Below are 19,725 nucleotides of genomic sequence, written 5' to 3' on the forward strand. Positions count from 1 at the left end.
AGAAGTACTTTACTACATCCCATAAGTTTCGGTAATTTCTGTCTTCATTTTTGTCTGCCTCAAGATTCTTTTAGAAGGAAATCAAAAGGGAAACTTTTGATTTCTTCTTTGATCCATTGGTCACTTCTGATTTTACTAATTTGAGTCTTCTCTCTTATTTTCCTTGTCCATCTGGCAGCTAAAGGTTTTGATTTTTTCAAAGAGCCAACTTTGGGGTTCATTGATTTTCTCTATTGTTTTTCTATTCTCTATTTCATTTATCTGCTTTAATTTTTATAATTTCCTTCCTTCTGCTATCTTTGGGTTTAGTGTGTTCTTCTTTTTCTAGTTCCTTAAGTTGTAAAGTTAAGTTGTTGGTTTGAGATCTTTCTTTTTGTTTCTTTGTTTTTTTGTTTTTTGAGATCTTTCTTAATTCTTAAAGTTAGTGTTTACATCTATAAATTTCCACCTTAGCTCTTGCTTTCCTTGTGCCCTTCCTACCACTCCATTTTTCTCTTTTTCCCCTTTTTGGAGCCAGACAATGAGACAATAACTTCTCCATCTTTATGTTTTCAACTTTAATTCTTTTTTTTTTTTTTTTTTTTTTTTTACTATTCTGGAACACTCTAGGTAATTTATTTAGGAAGTTTATCTTTGTAGTGGCATTTTTGTTGTTATTGTTCTGTCTGATTGGTAATATATTTCTATTGACCTTCCTACTTAATTGTCATCTTCTCTAGGTAGAGAATGCTACCTCAAAACTCTCAAGATATTATGCTGTGTTTTTTTGACATGCAGGGTTTAGTAAGAGGTCAAACTGGTTTATTTTTCTCTGTAGCCATCCTACTTTTTCATTTTGCTTTTAGCTTTCAATGTCTTTATAATTTAAAATGCTTACAATTATTTATCTGTAGGAATATCCATTTTCTTACTTTTTTTTTTTTTTTTTTTTTTGGACAATTTGAATCCTTTGCTTTCCTTAATAGTGTCCTTTTCAGTTCATGTATGGAAATTTCGTTTCTTCTGAAAATAGTTTCTACTTAGTGAATTTTATGTTTTTCTCTCAAGTACATCTCTTGATTTTAGGATGCTGCTTTTTTTTCAGGCCTCTATTTCAGGAACCTTCTCTTTGGCCAATTTAATCTTTGGCTACAGTAAGAATGAAATAATAAAATCTGTAGTTTTTGTTTGTCCTCCTTGATTATGCAGCTCTCACAGGAGGACTTTCCCTTGCCCCCAAAGTTCAGTGAAATCCTCTGTTGTCTCTGTGATGGAAATCAGTAGGAGGAGGTTACTGACTCCAAATCCAAGTCCATAATAAATCATACTTTTTCTCATCTTAACAAAACTTTAAAATACTTTTTATTCTATTTATATATACAGATATTTTTTCTTTTTAATTATTTTATTTTCTAGATTTTTTGAGGGAATTTCAAGAGGGGGAGTTTTAGTCAGCCTCATCTTAATGTCATGTCTGGAACTCAAGCCACTGAATTATTTTTAAAAACATGTTTAGATCTAGGTCAGTGAATTCAAATGCAAGGAAAGAGTTAAATTTCTTCCACAAGTGTTGGCAAAATCTGTAGAAAAAAGAGGAACGGCCTTTATTAAAGAAAGTTACAGGATATACAGTCATTGAGGAAGAAGGCTTTTCACAGGGGTAGAAGAGATTGCTCCTCCTTCCACTGTAACGCAGACTCTACAGACAGACAAGAGTCATTCCCAGACGTTAGCACAATAGCAGACAGTCAAGATGGATCTCGGGTGGTGAGTGATCATTCTTACTATTCTTTGAAAGGCAATTAAGGATTATGTAACCTCAGTAGCAGGCTGAGGTTGAGGATGGTGCTCATTCTCTGTTTTCTGTCCTTCCTGCTCAAGAATGCTAATATGTATTAAGGGCATAATTATGCACAAGCCAAAAGCATGAATGCTTGGGATAATGAATGATCTATGTTGTGAAAAATTGGATAAAGTCCCAAAGCCATTCTCGCCTTCTGAGAGCATCTCCTTAGGTTGATCTTATAGCTCCAAGGCAGGGGATCTTTTAAAGAAATTTCTAGCAAGGACATTTGACTGCCACTCAAAGGTAAAAATTATTTAAGGTGCCAAAAAGTTTACTGGTTGTTGTTGTTTTTTTTTTTTCAAGTGATTAACTTTAATTTTATAAATTTGTTTTTTGAATATTTCAATGTTGCAGTTGTTGGTTTTAAGAATCAGAAAAATTTTAAATGTCTGCATAAGTAGTACCATAGACTAGAGAGTAAATTTTCCTTTGTAAGGAAAAGTAAGAGGGAGAAGAGGTGTAAGAAGAAAACGCAGAACCCAGAAAATGAGTCACAAATAGGCCATGAGAGATTCTGAACAGAGTGAGGTAGTAGAAAGAAGGAGAGTAGTAATTCAATTAGCTCTCTGGTATTGAACATACATGACGTATTATGTGCTTTATTCATGTTATTTCACGCATTTTAATCTTCACAGTGACTCTTGGACAGATAATATCTGTTTTATAGATGAGATAACTGTGGCTTGAAGAGCCTAAATAACTTGTTAAGGTCACACTGCTCATAAGGAATAGAACTAAAATCTTTCTTGCTGCTTTGCTCTGTACCACAAGGTTTCTTCATGTGTGGCATGCCCCCATGGCAGAACTTACTGGAAGCAGTAACATACACCCTCCTCTTGGTTGGTGGCAGCTGGAATCAGTCATCATTTGTTATTGTTCTTTGAAAATCTAAGTAACCCTCATCTACACAGTGCTTACTGGTTAGGGAAACAGCTTTGCTGATTTCATTTCAGAAGATTAGAATTTAATTTCCAAGTAAAGAGTCTTGCTTCCTTGCTGTAGAATTTTGAAATATTACACGTGTATGAAAAAAATTCAGAATTTATAATTTTTGTGGAACTAGAGGTGATACTGTTTTATTATGCTAATGCTGCCTGCAGACATCTATAGAACCACAGGCCACTGTCTATATTGTTTTTGTTAAGATTCTCTGTTTCACAGTGCCTGAAAATTGATAATAAACAAATTTTTTTTTTTTTAATTTTTTTTTTTTTCAACGTTTTTTATTTTATTTTTGGGACAGAGAGAGACAGAGCATGAACGGGGGAGGGGCAGAGAGAGAGGGAGACACAGAATCGGAAACAGGCTCCAGGCTCCGAGCCATCAGCCCAGAGCCTGACGCGGGGCTCGAACTCACGGACCGCGAGATCGTGACCTGGCTGAAGTCGGACGCTTAACCGACTGCGCCATCCAGGCGCCCCTCAAAATTTTTAAATATAAGTGACCAATAAATAATGTTTAATCGCCTCAGAAATAAAAGAAATGTGAATTAAAACCACAAAATATCATTTTTATTTATCAAAATGGCAGATTTCTCTTTTTTTTAGTTTATTTATTTTGAGAGCACAAGTGGAGGAAGGTGCAGAAAGGGAGGGAAAGAGAGAATCCCAAGCAGGCTCTATGCTGTCAGCCCGAAGCCCAAAACAGGGCTCAATCCCAAAAACCGCAAGATCATGACCTGTGCCGAAATCAAGAGTAAGACATTTAACTGACTGAGCCACCCAGGCACCCCTAAATGGCAGATTTCTTTTTACGAAGTAACTACCATTCATACAATAAGCCTACATGTTTCTAAGAAGAGAGGAACATTTATGCTCTTATTGCCTAATATAATCTTTCTGGACAAAAATTTGGTGATACAAATCAAACCCTTAAAATTTATATGCCCTTTAACCAAGATATTCAATTTTTAGAAATTTTTTGTAGGGGCACCTGGGTGACTCAGTCGGTTAAGCATTCAGCGTCAGCTCAGGTCATGATCTCACATTTTGTGAGCTTGAGCCCTGTGTCGGGCTCTGTTCTGACAGCTCAGATCCTGGAACCTGTTTTGGATTCTGTCCCCCTCTCTCTCTGCCCCTCCCCTGCTTACACTCTGTCTCTCTCACTCTCAAAAATGAATAAACTTAAAAATTTTTATTAATTAAAAAAATTTAAAAAGAAATTTATTGTAAAGACATAATCATATGTTTGTAAAGTTTTAGTGACATGAACATTTTTCTTGTCATTGTGTCTAATAGTGAAAACCTTAGAAACAACTTCAATGTCTTAAAATAGGTAATTGGTTAATTATGGAACATCCATAATGAAATACTATGAAATCATTAAAAATTCTATTGTAGAACAATTTTTAATGTGTTTTGCTAAAGAAAAAAGCAGAATGTACAGTACTATGACGTTTATACATAATACCTTTATACAAACAATGTTAATCAGAAATACAGATGATTTTTATTTTCTATTTTGTGCTTTTGAACTTGGATCATATCTGTAGGCAGAAAAATAAAACTAGATTATTAAAAAAATAAATCAATACTTAGCTTCTCTCAGAAAACCAGACAGCTGTCTAGTACTATGAGATCACTCATAATTTGTGGAATTCTATTTTTAGGCTTTTGCCCTTTGTGTCTAACTTTTTCTCTCTTAACTCTTCTTCAGAATATACTCACTAATGGGGCATCTGGGTGGCTCAGTCGGTTGAGTGTCCAACTTCAGTTCACGTCATGATTTCACAGTTCGTGGGTTCGAGCCCCGCATCAGGCTCAGTGCTGACAGCTCACAGCCTGGAGCCTGCTTCAAATTCTGTGTCTCCTTCCTCTCTATCCCCACCCCCCCCCCCAACTCATGCTCTGTCTCTCTCTCTCAAAAATAAATGAACATTTAAAAAAATTTTTTTTTAATGTTTAAAATATACTCACTAGATCCTAATAAGCCTGTTTTCATAGAAGTTCTGTGCGGAAAGACCAGAGTGCTCATGTCATTTTACAGATGTGATGGGATGGCTCTTGAGTGAGCTACATATTGGGAGGAAGAACAGGGCAGTGGTTAAGTGGCCATGCTTTGGAACCAGAGTGTTGGGGCTTGAATCCTAGCTTCTCCTTCTTCCTAGCTATGTGACCTTGGACAAATTGCCTAAAAATTGTGATCCTTAGTTTCTTATCTGTACAATAGAGATAATTGTGATATGTCATAAGGTGGTTGTGAGAGATAACCCATGTAAATGCTTAGAATCTTGCTCTGATAAGTACTCAGTAATTATTATTAGTTGTTATTATTATTACTGTTAGTATTAATTATTAGTTATTATTATTAGTTGTTATTATTACTATTACTGTTAGTATTAAGAAATAGAGGGGAAGTGATTTGTCCAAGGTTACACAATTATTTGATGACAATGCTAGGACTAAAATTCAGGAAGGTTTTTTCCAATAGAAGTGTGTTGTACCCTCTGAAGCCTGTTAAGACAACCCCAAGCTGGGCTCCCGGTGAAGCTGACATGAAAAAGACAGAGCCCCAGGACAAAGCCAGCCACTCTAGGGAGTGACTCTAATTACAATGGGAAGCCAAATGCTGGAAAAGGAGGGTGAGGCTAAGAAAGCAGAGAGTCAATTTGGATGCAGGGAGCAGCCAGGAGCAGAGATAGGGCAGAAGAGAAGAGATGGCTCAGAGATCTGCTGAGACTTTTATAGACCACCAGCTGTGGGCTTCATGGGGGCTCAACATGGTTTAAAGACCCAAGGTGTGGGTGATTAAATAGACATATGGGGTGTGTGGGGTGGGGAGGGACTGCAAATATAGCTGTGAGAAGATCCTTGACAGATAGTAATAATAAAGGAAGAGGTGGAAACTAGGAGGGGCCAGGCATCCAGCTGTGATTATCCTAAAATTACAGCCTAAGTTTGAAAATTAATAAAAGATAAGATAATATCTGCTTTAAAGAAATACCTCTGTCAGCAGAGTGCAGAACTGATCTGGGCTAACAAGGAGATTATTTAGGAAACTATTGGAATAATCCAAGGAGAGGTGTTGAGGACATGAAACCAGTACAGTTATGGCAGGATCAGAGAGGAGAGGATGCTTTTAGAAGATGTTTAAGCACAAGAATTGACAGGATTTGGTTTCTGAAAGATGTGGAGCTTGGAAGGAGAGATCTAAGTATACAGTGGCATCTTTCATAAAATGGGGCATATAGGAAGTGGATTGGGTTTGAGCTGGGGAAAAGAGAGGACTAAAGGTGAGTTCATTTTTGAGCATGCTGAATTTGAGATCCTATGGAGTAGGTGGATGGTGATGCATAAGTAGACAAGTGAATATACAGGTACAAAGCTCAAAAAGGAGGTATGGGCTTGGAATAGATTCAACATAGCTGCAATTCTCATTGTGGGTAAGATCACTAGGGAGAGAGGATGATGGAGTGAGAAAAAGCCAGGGATAGAACCTGGAAAACCATGACATTTAAGGAGGGAGATGAAGATGAAGAGTCCAAAATAGACACACCAAGGAGGGACTAGAGAGATTGAATTAAAGCAGGAGAAAAGTGATGTCCTAGGAACCAAGGGAGGAGATAGATGAAACAAAGAACAGAACATGCCTAGGGAAAGACAAAGCATATTTACCAAACTTCTACGTTGAACACATGAGATACAACAGAAAAAGTGAGTCTAAGGGCTGAATTGTGTCCCCTCAAAATTAATATGTTGAAGTCTTAACCCCAGTAGCTCAGAATGTGACCGTATTTGGAGAGAGGGTCTTCACGATGATAATCAAGTTAAAATGAAGTCATTAGGGTGGACCCTAATCCAAGATGATTGGTGTGCTGATAAAGAAGAGAAAATTTAGAGAAATATGCATAGAGAGAAGACAATGTGAAAAGACATGGAGAAGAAGGCAATTTACAAGCCAAGGAGAGACACCTGGAGCAGACCTGTCTGTCACAGCCTTCAGAAGGAAGCGATGCTGCTGACACCTTCATTTAAGACTTCTGGCTTCCAGAACTGTGAGACAATAAACCTCTGTTGTTTAAGCCACAATTTGTGGTACTTTGTTACTATCTCTAACAAACTAATACACTTGGTGAGTGTGCATAATACCTTGGTGAGAAGAGTGCACACAGCCAGAGAAAGAAACTGGGCATAAGCGAATGGGGGAGGGAGGGAGGAAAAAGGATTGGTCACCTGAGCTAAGAGAAGGAAAATATTTCACAATGCAGAGGGTAGTCATAGTGTCAAATTCTGCAGAAAGGTGAAGTAGGAGAATGACTAAAAATGTCAGTCCAGAGGCCCTTGGTGACCTTTGCAGAGATCTCCTAGTTGAGTAGAGGGAGTAAATTGTAGAGAGCCGAGAATACAGAGACAGAACAGGGACCACTCCTGCAAAATGTCTGGCAATGAAAAGGGACCTCCTCTCTGGATCAAAACTCACCTCTGCTGTCCATAACAGCCACATGGAAACAACCTAGAGTCCAGACAGCCAGACCTGGAGTTTTCCTTCCTCTACTCTAATAGCTAAACAGAGGAGAGAAAAGCAGATACAGGTATTCCTTTTCCACCCAAACTGGTTTGGGAAGGATTTCAGGAAGAAAAGGATTTTTGTAGCTAACATTTTGGCACATCAGATTTTTATTTATTTTTTTAATGTTTATTTATTTTTCTGAGAGACAGAGATAGAGCACGAGCAAGGGAGAGGCAGAGAGAAAGAGAGAGAGAGAGAATCCAAAGCAGGCCCCAGGCTCTGAGCCACCAGCACAGAACCTGACGTGGGGCTCGAACTCACGAACCACAAGATCGTGACCTGAGCTGAAGTGAGAGGCTTAACTGACTGAGCCACCCAGGTGCCCCACAAGGTAGATTTTTAGTACTAACACAGATTCTATTCTGTTTTGTAAAGCCATAAGAAAGTTGTTTTTTGAAACTTCTCAGAGATGAAGACTTGTGGTGAATCTGATGATGTCGAATTTGGGGGATCGCTTATCATTTAAGCAGAAAAATATAGTAGAATTGGAATGAAGAAGTATTAAAGCATCTTCTTAGAAAGCTCTGAAGCCAATGGGATGCCTGAGTGGCTCAGTTGGTTAAGCGACTGACTTTTGATTTTAGCTCAGGTTTGTGGATTCGAGCTCTGCATCAGGCTCTACACATGTACAGACAGTGTGGAACTTGCTGGGGATTCTCTATCTCTGTCTCTCTGCCCCTCCTGCATGTGCGCTCAATCTCTCTCTTTATCTCTCTCTCAAAATAAATAAATAAACTTTTAAAAAAGATTTAAAAAAAAGAGAAAGCTCTGAAGTCAAAATGAGTCTAAAATTTGCTTTCTGTAGTCTCAGAGACATTATCAGCCAAACAACTCAGAAGTCACAGTTCTGTATTTTAGGGGATGAAATTAATCCAATTTGGCTGTACTGAAAGATCAAATAAAAATAAAAAAGAATGAATAGTTAGTTAAGTAAACCAATTAGTCAATACCAGCCAGAAACTAACCATGGGGTAAAACCTGAGAAAGTAACTACCCATAAGATAAACCTAGATCATCACCTTCATCTTTATGACTGTTTTCAACCAACTAAACAATAAATCTTCATCAAGAAACTGTCTTCAGGAACTGTGTAGAATACAGAAAAAAATAGCCAACATGTAATCTTTACAGTGTAATTAGGAAGAGAAACCAACAATTATAAAATGACAAAAGCAATCCAATGCAGTTAATAATTAAGCAATTTTTTAAAATAAATGTAAATGACAAAAATTGTTCATTTCACTACATATTAAAGAAATGCCAATTCAAGCTCCAATGAGATATCTTCATTTACCAGATTAAACAGTAAACAAACAATCCAATTATAAAATAGGAAAAAGATATAAAAAGGCATTTTCTCAAAGAGGATGCACAGGTGACAGGCACATGAAAAGATGTTCAACATCATTAGCCATGATGAGAATGAAAATTAAGCCCACAGTGAGATGAGATATCACTACACACCTATCAGAATAGCTTTAAAAAATAATAATAATGGTAACATCACGCTGGCAGGATGCAGAGAAACTGGATCACCTATATTTTGCTGTTGGGATTGTAAAATGGTGCAGCCACTCTGGAAAACAGTTTGACAGTTTCTTGAGAAACTAAACATACACTTACTATATGACTCACAAGTTGCATTCTTGGGCATTTATCCCAGAGAAATGAAAAAACTATGTTCACACAAAACCAATACATGAATATTCATACCAGATTTATTCCTAGTAGTCAAAACGGGGAAAAATATCCTTCACTGAGTGAATGGTTAAACAAACTATGGTACATATATACTATGGAATACCACTCAGCAATAAAAGGGAAGAACTATTGATACCCACACAAACTTGGATACATCTTCAGAGACTTATGCTATGTGAAAATGCCAATCTCAAAATGTTACATACCATATGATTCCATTTATATGTCATTCTTGAAATAATAAAATCATAAAGACAAGAAAGCAGACTGATGGTTGCCATGGTTATGAGTGGTGGAGAAAGGAGGAGGTATGCCTCCATAAAGGGATAGTACAAGGGAGCCTTGTGGTAATGGAATATTTCCTTATTACACTAGAGTGACAGTTTTTACATAAATTTATACACATGACAAAGTTGCATAGAACTATACACATGCACATAAAACATAAAACTGGTGAAATATAAATAAGCTCTGTGGGTTATACCAATCTCAATTTCCTAGTTTTAACTGTTATACTGCAGCTGTAAAAGATGTTACCACTGAGGGAAAGTGGGTGAAAGTCACACAAGACCTCCTTTACAGTTTTACCAACTTCCTTTGAATCTTAAATTATTTCAAAATAAAACATTTAAAAAGTAAAGATACAACTCATTACCCCCAAAACAAATAATCCAGTTAAAAAATGAGCAGAGGACATGAACAGACATTTCTCCAAAGACATGAAAATGGCCAACAGACACATGAAAAGATGTTCAACATCACTCATCATCAGGGAAATGCACATCAAAACTACAATGAGATATCACCTCACACCTGTCAGAATGGCTACAATCAAAAACCAAAGCGGTTCCTCACAAAGTTAAAAATAGAAATACCCTATGATTTACTAATTGTAGTACTGGGTATTTATGCCCAAAACACAAAAAACACTAATTCAAAGGAATACATGTGCCTCTGTGTTTATTGCAGCATTATTTATAGTTAAAGCCAAATTATGGAAGCAGTCCAAGTGTCCATTGGTAGATGAACGGATAAAGAAGGTGTGGTATATACATATTCAGTGGAATATTATTCAGCCATGAAAAAGAATTAAATCTTGCCATTTGCAACATGGATGGAAGAAGTGAATATAATGCTAAGTGAAATAAATCAGATAAAAATAAATGCCATATAATTTCACTCACAATGCAGAATTTAAGAAACAAAACAACTGAGCAAGGGAAAAAAAGAGAGAAACCAAGAAACAGATTTTTAACTACAGGTTATCAGAGGGCAGGTGGATGGGGGGATGGATGAAATAGGTGAAGGGGATTAAGAGTACACTTAGCACAATGAGCACTGAGTAATGTATAGAATTGTTGAATTGTATACATTGTATTGTATACGTGAAACTAATGTAACACTGTACATTAACAATACTGGAATTAAAATCAAAAACTTAATTTTAAAAAGTAATGGGAAAAAACCCAAAATGTTAATCTTCACTGAATATTAAACAAATACTAATTCAAACACCAATGAGGTATTTTTATTAACCAAATTAACAATTTATGTTTTGTTGGAGTGGGGATAATAATGCTACTGAGTATACAAGAAGAACAGTACATTCATATGGTATTGATTGGAGGATTATGAATGGCTATAACCTTTCTGGAAAGCAATTTTCCCACTGCAAAAAGCTTAAGAATGCTTAAAAACACCCATTCTAGCCAACTGCTTATTTCTCTATGTTCTTAGTAATTTCTCAGTTCATTCAGCACCTTTGTTTCCAGGCTCTGGGCTACGTGTTAGAAATTGCCAAAATGAGTGACATGATTTCTCAAGGAGCTCAGTTTAGTGGTAAATATATCAAATATGATGATTTTTTAAAAATAGCAGTGAAGCGTGTGAGGTTCCAATATGTTTTCTATTTGTCTGTAGGCAGTATGTCTTGAATAAGTGCCAGAGTTTTGAGTCAGTCTGGCTGGTGTCAAATAATAAGTAGTTAATAAGTAGTTTTCTGTTTACCAGCCATGTCACCTTGGGGAAGCTATCTACTTGTCTGAACTTCAGTGCCCTCATCTAAAAAATGTGGTTATGAGTACTTTTTAATGCCATGAGACTTATAGGAATTTATAGTGGATATGAAGTCTCATGGAAATAACATGTTTTAGTCTTCATATTTTTTCTTTAAAATCTATTATTTTCTATATTTTAAATTGTCTTCACTTTCTTTAGCTCTGCCTTTTCTTATTTAGTTCTAGCAAATGTTTTTTTTTTAAGTTTGTTTATTTATTTTAAGAGAGAGAGAATTCCAAGCAGGCTCCTCACTGCCAGCACAGAGCCTGACATGGGGCTCAAACTCACAAACTGTGAGATCATGACCTGGGCTGAAACCAAGAAGTTGGACGCTTAACTCTGAGCCACCCAGGTGCCCCATAGCAAGTGGATTCTTACCTAAAACCCCGAAGTCACTATAGTAAACCTCTAATTATAGATACGAGAAGGGCAGGCTCAATGCAAGTGAATAAGGTGAAAGCCAAACAACAAAGCCACTTAAAATATATTTTATGTAAGGTAGGATGCCAAAAACATTAAAATAAAGTCCTGTCCTATAATTGGTAATTATATGTACCTTCATGAAGCTATGAAGCCCCCTTTTTAGCCTTCTGGATTTCCAATATGGTACATCTGGTAATGTCTGCTCTTAATTTATAAAGACTTGTTTGCCTATTAGTCATCATGGGTAACATATTCAAATTTGCACTTCTAATTCTAGAAGATATATAAACTACCACTTTTGCTTATTGTGAAAATGCTTATTCCTCTTCTGCAATAATTTCACTTTTAAGGATATAGATAAATAGTATGAGACATGAAAAAGATTTGTGCACACAAATGTCTATTATTGCATTATTTAATATAATGAAAAATAAGAATCAACCTGAATTTTTCATAGTAGGTGAATGGTTAAGTAAATTAAAGATGAAGTTGTTGATAACGTGTGTGTGTGTGTGTGTGTGTGTGTGTTGATGACTTTTTAATGACAGAGAAAACATAAAGCTATGGAATTATAAAGAAAATAACGCATGGAAACAACATAGCAAGTATGTCAAAACAGTCATAGTGGTTACCTCTAGGTTGGCAGGATCATAGGAATAGGGTTTTTTTTTCTTTGAAATTGCTAAATCTACAGTGAATTTATATTGCTCTGCTAAGCAGGATAAAATCAAGATAAAAAGCAACCTAGTAGTGAGGTACAGTCTCTGAGTCGGGAAGAGTAAACACAGAATGCCTACAGAGATCCTCAGATAATAGAATGTGATGCAGGCATATAGTTTATTATACCCTCATGACGCCTGAATGGTGGAAGCTTCGTTACACAGCAGATGAACCCCATCTTTTTTTGTTTGTTTGTTTGTTTGTTTTAAAATTTTTTAATGTTAGTTTTGAGAGAGAAAGAGAGAGAGGTGGGGCAGAGAGAGACAGAGACACAGAATCCGAAGCAGGCTCCAGGCTCTGAGCTGTCAGCACAGAGCCCAATGCAGGACTCGAACTCCCAAACCATGAGATCATGACCTGAACTGAAGTCTGACACTTAACCGACTAAGCCACCCAGGTGCCCCACAGATGAGCCCCATCTTGAGCAATGCTGCTGGTCCCCACTCTGTTGTCTTGTGTGCTGGAATGTGGTCCAGTACAACCTAATCTCATTTTTTGGAGAGAAGTTAGGGAGGTAGACTTATATGTGATATCTCCTGATTTTTATGTAATGCCTCAATGTCTGGAGGGGCTTGCTTGGCTCAGGCCTCCAATTTTGACCTCTGTTCTCTAGTGCAACAGAGGTTCAGAGGAGTGTGAGAACACTATGGATGGAAAGGTTTAAGAATATATTAAATTCCAGGCTATAGTGAATCAGGGCTAGAAAAGAGGGGGCTGAGAAAATTTGTTTATTAACTCATTCAGTAAAGTTTTATTTAATGTTGAGAAAATGAAGATGAATCACATAGAGATCCTATTTAGCAGCTATGAAGGGAGAAGGTTACATTATAGCTAGCATTTCTTATCACATGGCAGGCATTATGGCACATTCTATCATATATTATTTCACTTAATCCTTACAATTCCTGGAGGTAGGTACTATTATTATCCCCTATTTTCCACAACTGAAAACTAAATCTTAGAGATGTTAAATAACTTGTCCAGGTCGCATAGCTGATACAGAGCCAGGAGTCCAGCCACCAATCTAATTCTAGACCAAAGCTCTGAACAGCATTATGGGAGCATCTATTATGGCAGACCAAGACAGATTTGTGGGTAGAAATATTTGTGCTTGGAGAGAGCTGTGTTGTATCAGGGCCCAAAACAAGCTCTGGCAGCCAAGTAATAAAGGTAAGAACTAGGGAGCAAGTGGTCTGGGACAGAGATTGAAAACTAAAGATTGGTAGACCAAAAATAGCATATAGATAGACAGTAATTTTTAAAAATTAAAAAAAATTAACTATAACTAGTTGCCAGTACTTTAAAAATCTGGAGAATTCACATAAATTTGGATTTCCACCTCCTCTGGGAAATCAGAATAACCAGTAACAATGGGCCCTCATTCCCATATGGTAACAACAGGTGAATCTGGAAGAGGCTGCTCAACTTCTAAGGGTGGGTAAAAGCTCTCCTTTTCCTACATGGCCTACTTTGCTCATTTATTTACATTAACTGCCAGGACCATGTACACACTTGAGTCTAAAAGCCTTGGTGTAAATAGTGAGGCATCAACAGGTGGGAAGGAATAACCAAATGGAATGAAGGCAAGTGAGAGCTGGGAGTTACAAAAGCTAGGGAAGTTTGAAAATATAGACCCAGCAAGATACTTCCCCCAGGGCACCAAATTTTAAGGCAGAAGCCATTTACATCTTCCCTTCTGACTGGGCTGGAAAGTGGTCCCAAGATCTTTGCTTGCAGGTTAGAAGGAAGTAGATTGGTAGAGAAGGGGGAACTTGATTGAAGGTTCAGTGGAAAAGGTGGGAATTTGAGGGACATGGAGAATTGAGACAGCAGGGAGTAGAAAAGTTAATACACCTATGCAGTGGCTCACCCAAAATTCAGTTTTCAAGAGGATCCTCTGACTTGTTAAGTGTTCATGGTCACTAGGGAAAAAAAAGTTAAAAAAAAAAAGGGAAAACAAACCCAAACTCAGTTTCTTTAATGTCTCTAGTTGTGTTTTCACACATACAGGCAGAGTGATCCCTTTACACACACTTAGGTATTGATCTGAGGGTCCCATTCAGTTCTGGGGGACTTTAGGAAAAACATTTACTTGGATTAAAAGAATTTGGGGCAGGTTACTTATTTCTCTAAGCCTGTTTATTCATCTGTTAGAAGGTTTCATAGTTTCCAATTTTCAGAGAGTAAGGATTAAGTGAGTGAATGGAGGAATATGAAGTGCATGGCTGACAGCAGGAAGGAAGAAATGATTGCTGTGATGAGCAGGGATGGGGCTAGGAACCTCACATAGGTGTAGTCCCTGAATCTTTATAATGACCATGTAAATTAGGTATTATTTTCCCCCACCGAAAAAAAAAATGAGGAAATTGAGGTTTGGAGAGGTTTAGTAATTTACTCAAGGTTGCATAATTAGTAAAAGGTAGAGTGGAGAGACTTAAAAAGAGCCAAACCACACCAAAAAAGTACGCTGACATCTATCTGACATTCTAATGATAGTCATATAGCAAAATCAGCTAGAAATTGAAACAGATTCAATTCTATATCCTGCTAAAACTTGAGGTCACCAGCTGTGTGTCCCTAGGCAAGTGGCCTAACTTCTTTGAAACTCAGTTTCCTCATCTGTAAAATTCCTACATTTATTGTGGAGATTAAATGAAGCAATACACTTAAAGTACCTGGCAGAATACCTAGCTTATAAGTCATCAGTTAACAGATATTAACTTTAATGACGTTTGTTGGACCTGTTACTGCACTAAGTATCAGGAATGCAAAGGGAACTAAACATGTTCCCTGCTCTTGTGGAAGTCAGGATAGGACATCTATATAAGCAGGGAAATTTTAACACAAGGAGGAAACTGTTATAATGAAAGAATAAATGATGTGATTTGGGAGCGAGAAAGATATAGATATAGTGGAAAAGGAGGGAAGGATGGCAGGGAAGGTTCCAGCTGTGACGTACAGAGTGACCTGGATCTCAAAGGAACAGTGGATGGAGTTCTGCATACAGAAAAGGCAGGAAAGGCATTCCAGGCAGAAGGAATAGCTTGTGCAAAGACAAAGACGGCAAAAAGTCCTGAAAGGTCTAGGAGGGTCAAGGGTCAGTGAACAGTTCTGGTGTGACTAGAAGGTAAGTTATGTGGGTTGACTGATAGAAGCAGAAGAGAAAAGTTGGGTTCAGGCTGTGAAGGCCTTTGTGTGTCTTGCTAAGAAGTATGACCACTAGTCCATGAGGAAAAGGGAGCAAGTCTTCAAAGCAAGGAAGTTTCATAGTCAGATTGCTTTTGGTGAAAAATAATGATAGGGTAAAGGATAGTGTAAGGGATCCAGCCAGGAGATTGTTGCAGTAGTCTGGACAGGAGGTGACAGAGACCCCAAAACTGGCCACCAATGAAATGGAAGTGGGTGGTAAGGAAGAGGAAGTGAAGGATGACATAAACATAATGTGTGAAGTCCATGGTATGAAAATGGCTTGGTCCCTTACTTACCAAAGGACCAAAACAAAAACACAGAAAACCTCTTTTAAAAATAATCTCTTTTGTTTGTATGCAAATAGGCCATGCATAGTGAAAATGCAACTCAAGTATGATGACAAATACAATATTTTGTCTCCAATCCTTGAATTGCAAAGATCAAATTGGTTTACAAATGCTGTCCTTCTTAAGAATTCCAACTCCTCACATTAAAACCGTAGCCAACAAGTACAAGGTTTATTTGAGATCATTTCTGATATTAAACCAGATTTGAGGAAAGCTATTTAAGGCACTTTTCAAAAGAGACCATCCTTTACTCACATGGCAGAAGAGTAGGAGGAGCGACATCTTATTTTACTGGGGGTGCTAGTTTATTTTATAGATTTAGAAATTAATTAGCACTTAGTATTTATCTTCAGTATTTAGAATTATTCAAGAAATATCAAAGGAATCTGAATTTATTAGTAAAAGGTTTAATGTCATTTGCCAAATGGTATGTTTACTTTTTATTTTTTTATTTTTTAAATACAATTTATTGTTAAGTTAGCTAACATACAGTGTATACAGTGTGCTCTTGGCTTCAGGAGTAGATTCCCATAATTCATCACTTACATACAACACCCAGTACTCATCCCAACAAGTGCCCTCCTCAATGCCCATCACCCATTGTCCTCTCTCCCCTGCCCACCCCCATCAACCCTCAGTTTGTTCTCTGCATTTAAGAGTCCCTTATGGTTTGCCCCCCTCTCTGTTTGAAACTATTTTTCCCCTTCCCTTCCCCCCTGATGTTCTGTTAAGATTCTCAAACTCCACATATGAGTGAAAACATATGACCTCTATCTTTCTCTGCCTGACTTATTTCATTTAGCATAATACCCTCCAGTTCCATCCACGTTGTTGCAAATGGCAAATTTCATTCTTTCTCATTGCCAAGTAGTATTCCATTGTATCAAAAACAAATAATCCTGTGAAGAAAAGGGCAGAAGACATGAATAGACACTTTTCCAAAGCAGACATCCAGATGGCCAACAGACACATGAAAAGATACTCAATATCGCTCATCATCAGGGAAATACAAATCAAAACCATTGAGATACCACCTCACACCAGTCAGAGTGGCTAAAATTAACAACTCACACAACAATAGATACTGGCGAAGATGTGGAAAACAGGAACCCTCTTGCACTGTTGGTGGGAATGCAAACTGGTGCAGCCACTCTGGATAACAGTGTGGAGTTTCCTCAAAAAATTAAAAATAGAATTACCCTATGACCCAGCAATAGCACTAGTAGGAATTCATCCAAAGGATTTAGGAGTGCTGACTCATAGGAGCATTATGTACCCCAATGTTTAGAGCAGTGCTGTTAACAATAGGCAAACTATGGACAGAGCCCAAATGTCCATCACTGATGAATAGATATGGAAAATTTCTTGTAAGTGGCAACATGTCTAAGTGGTGGTGGACCTTTAGAATCTTCCAGATAAAGGCATGTGAAGGGAGCTACAAAATTACACCTGGTGGTTCTGTACCACCAACTTGAAAATTGCAAATCCAGGTTGATAAATACGTATTTTCAGGGTTCCCAGAAGTCTTATGTTCGTTGCTTTTGGTTACAAAGATGCCACAGGGAAGTGAGCCTTTGTGTGTGCAATGCCCCCTCCTTCGACCCTATTGTGAAATGGAAGCTTTAAAAAATCCAGTGGTTTTGGTTTTTTGTTTTTTGTTTAACAAGCTTAGTCATATTGGCTGTGTTCTATATGCCCCAATATATTTTATTTTACTTTGTAGAACACATTTTATTTATGTTCTTATATAAATATTTTGCATAAAAAGGTGCTTTCTCAGATTATGCTTCCCTAAAATTGAAATATGCTGCCATTTATTAAAATGTGTTAGTTTTGTTATGTATTATATTCCCTCCTTTGCACAAATAGGAAAAAGCATATGGACTTTACTCTTTAAGCAACTTTTATACTTAGAATATTACCTCATTTTATTTCTTCTAACTAAGGTTTAAAGGAAATGGCAAATGTCAGATGCTTTGTGAAAGAGATGACAGTTTCTCAGAATGCGTAAGGGCATATCTTTAAGCAAATGGACCACTTTAAATTCAGAGATCACAATCTTGTGAATTTGGGTTTAACGTTCCCAGGTAACACTAAAGATCGAAATAATATGTTTGGAATCATATATTTACTTTGTTGAATTCTGAAAAGTGCCATCACTGATGTTGGTAGTTTATTGGCATCAATTTTTAAACTTGCTGCTGTATGTATTTCATTCATCTTGGAAAGATTTTACGTGGTTTTGTTATTTGTTAACTAACAGGCCATCTTTTGTATAAACCCTCAGAAGTCCTGAGATTCTCTAAGTCCTGAGATTCTCGTATTGTAAACATTACTAAATAGCTAGAATATAGAATTATTAAATTAGAAGTTAAGTATCACTTTCATCTACCCTTCTCTCAGAGTGAGTTCTCTGCTGTGCCATCTGTGACTGACAGTCATGCAGACACAGTGACCATTTAAAATATGAACCGAAGGAGAACCAATATTTCTTAGAGAAGTCTATTCCTGAGTCAGAGGGCCTGGGGAAATTTTTCTTAATTGTGACCTATACAACCTAGTTAATATCTACCACATGCTCTTCAGATGTTACTTAATCATTAGTAACTGAAGCTGTTTTTGTTGAAAATCACTTGTTGGCAGGCCCCTTGATATTACCAGTTTGGTGTCGGTCTCCTGCACTCACCTTCAGGCTCTTGCAGAGCAGGGACCCTCTGCTTTTCCTTGTATCCCAGGACCAGCCCAAGTCCTATACTTAGTTAGGGCTGGATAAGCATTTGTTGAATGAATGAAGGCAAATTAAAAAGTAGAAATTGCAAATGGTGCAATTACATCAGTGGATTTTAAAGTATTATTAGAAAGTGGGAAATAATGTTAAGATACAAAGATGGGTGGAAACAAAGGTAAAGAATAAAAATATGTGCTTTTTTGTGTCACTAGAGTCTATAGTATTACTAGTTTCCATGAGCATCCTGGAACCACTCCTGAAACTCTTCCCAGTCCCTTTTATGAAGTGTCTGTACACATAGCTGGTGGGAGGGGGGCTCCAGATGTGGTCTTGCTGCTATAATTCTGATCTCTAGTGTCCAAGGGGGCGAATGGTGAGTTCCTCAGTTCTCCAGGCTGTAGTCCTTCTCTGGCTTGGCCTTATTTCCTGATCTGTGGCCCCAGTTCCCCATTGCTCCTTAGGGCCTGTCCCCCAGTGTCCCCCAGGACACTTATTTCACAGGGGCAAACAATGCCCCTTATTTCACAGGGGCAAACAATGAAGTATCTCCACTCACTACACTGTAGACATCACACTTCCCAGAAACTCCCAATTCTGACTGTGCCACAGCACACCTCCACCCCACTCCGCCATGTCTCCACCAGACCACTGACCACTCTCAGACCCTGGGTTTGGGATGGCTGGCTCCGTACTAGCTGGGGTTGCTGTCCTTAGCCTGAGCTCTACACAGAGCCACATTCTTAATCTTCTCCACTTGCCCATACAGCTAAAGTAACAGATCATGTAAATGCCACAGTCATCCCAGGTACAACATTACTTGTTTTTCTAAAATGTGCACATCCTGATACTTAGCCTTTTGACAATTTTTCCTTACCCTACCTTTTACAACATGCAAATGTAATTTTCAACCCACATAAATTTTGTTGCCGAAGTTTAGGTATGTTTTATTAAGCCACCATTTGGTTTTGAGAGAAAATGCAGACAAGGATCTTAAGTAGGATCTTGTAAATAACTGTTAGTGTCCTTTACCTTTCTGACTTCTCCTTAGAGGACATCTAGGCAAAAGTGTGTCACTGAGTCCTAGTTTCTGTGTTCAGAAGTTGATCGAATATAAATTAAGAAACAATACACGTTCCCTCTTTCTTAACATGCATGAATGATGGGTGTGAATTTGCATCATGAGAAAGTGAATAAAATAAGATACCCCAGGGCAGCCAAGGAGACCA

The 19,725-nt window shown here is 37.6% G+C and overlaps 1 protein-coding gene across 1 annotated transcript in view; it reads left to right on the forward strand.

Annotated features, from left to right (window-relative positions):
• The first annotated feature begins 1,614 nt into the window (after nt 1-1,614).
• CD86 (CD86 molecule) overlaps nt 1,615-19,725 on the forward strand; it is a 67,999-nt gene continuing 49,888 nt past the window's right edge. Inside the window, exon 1 of the mRNA XM_060639812.2 lies at nt 1,615-1,746. Coding sequence (XP_060495795.1) covers nt 1,733-1,746 — 14 coding nt within the window. The 5' untranslated portion in view covers nt 1,615-1,732. The remainder of the gene's footprint in view (nt 1,747-19,725) is intronic.

The sequence above is a fragment of the Panthera onca genome, chromosome C2, assembly GCF_046562875.1.
Source record: "Panthera onca isolate mPanOnc1 chromosome C2, mPanOnc1 haplotype 2, whole genome shotgun sequence".
Classification (NCBI taxonomy): Eukaryota; Metazoa; Chordata; class Mammalia; order Carnivora; family Felidae; genus Panthera; species Panthera onca.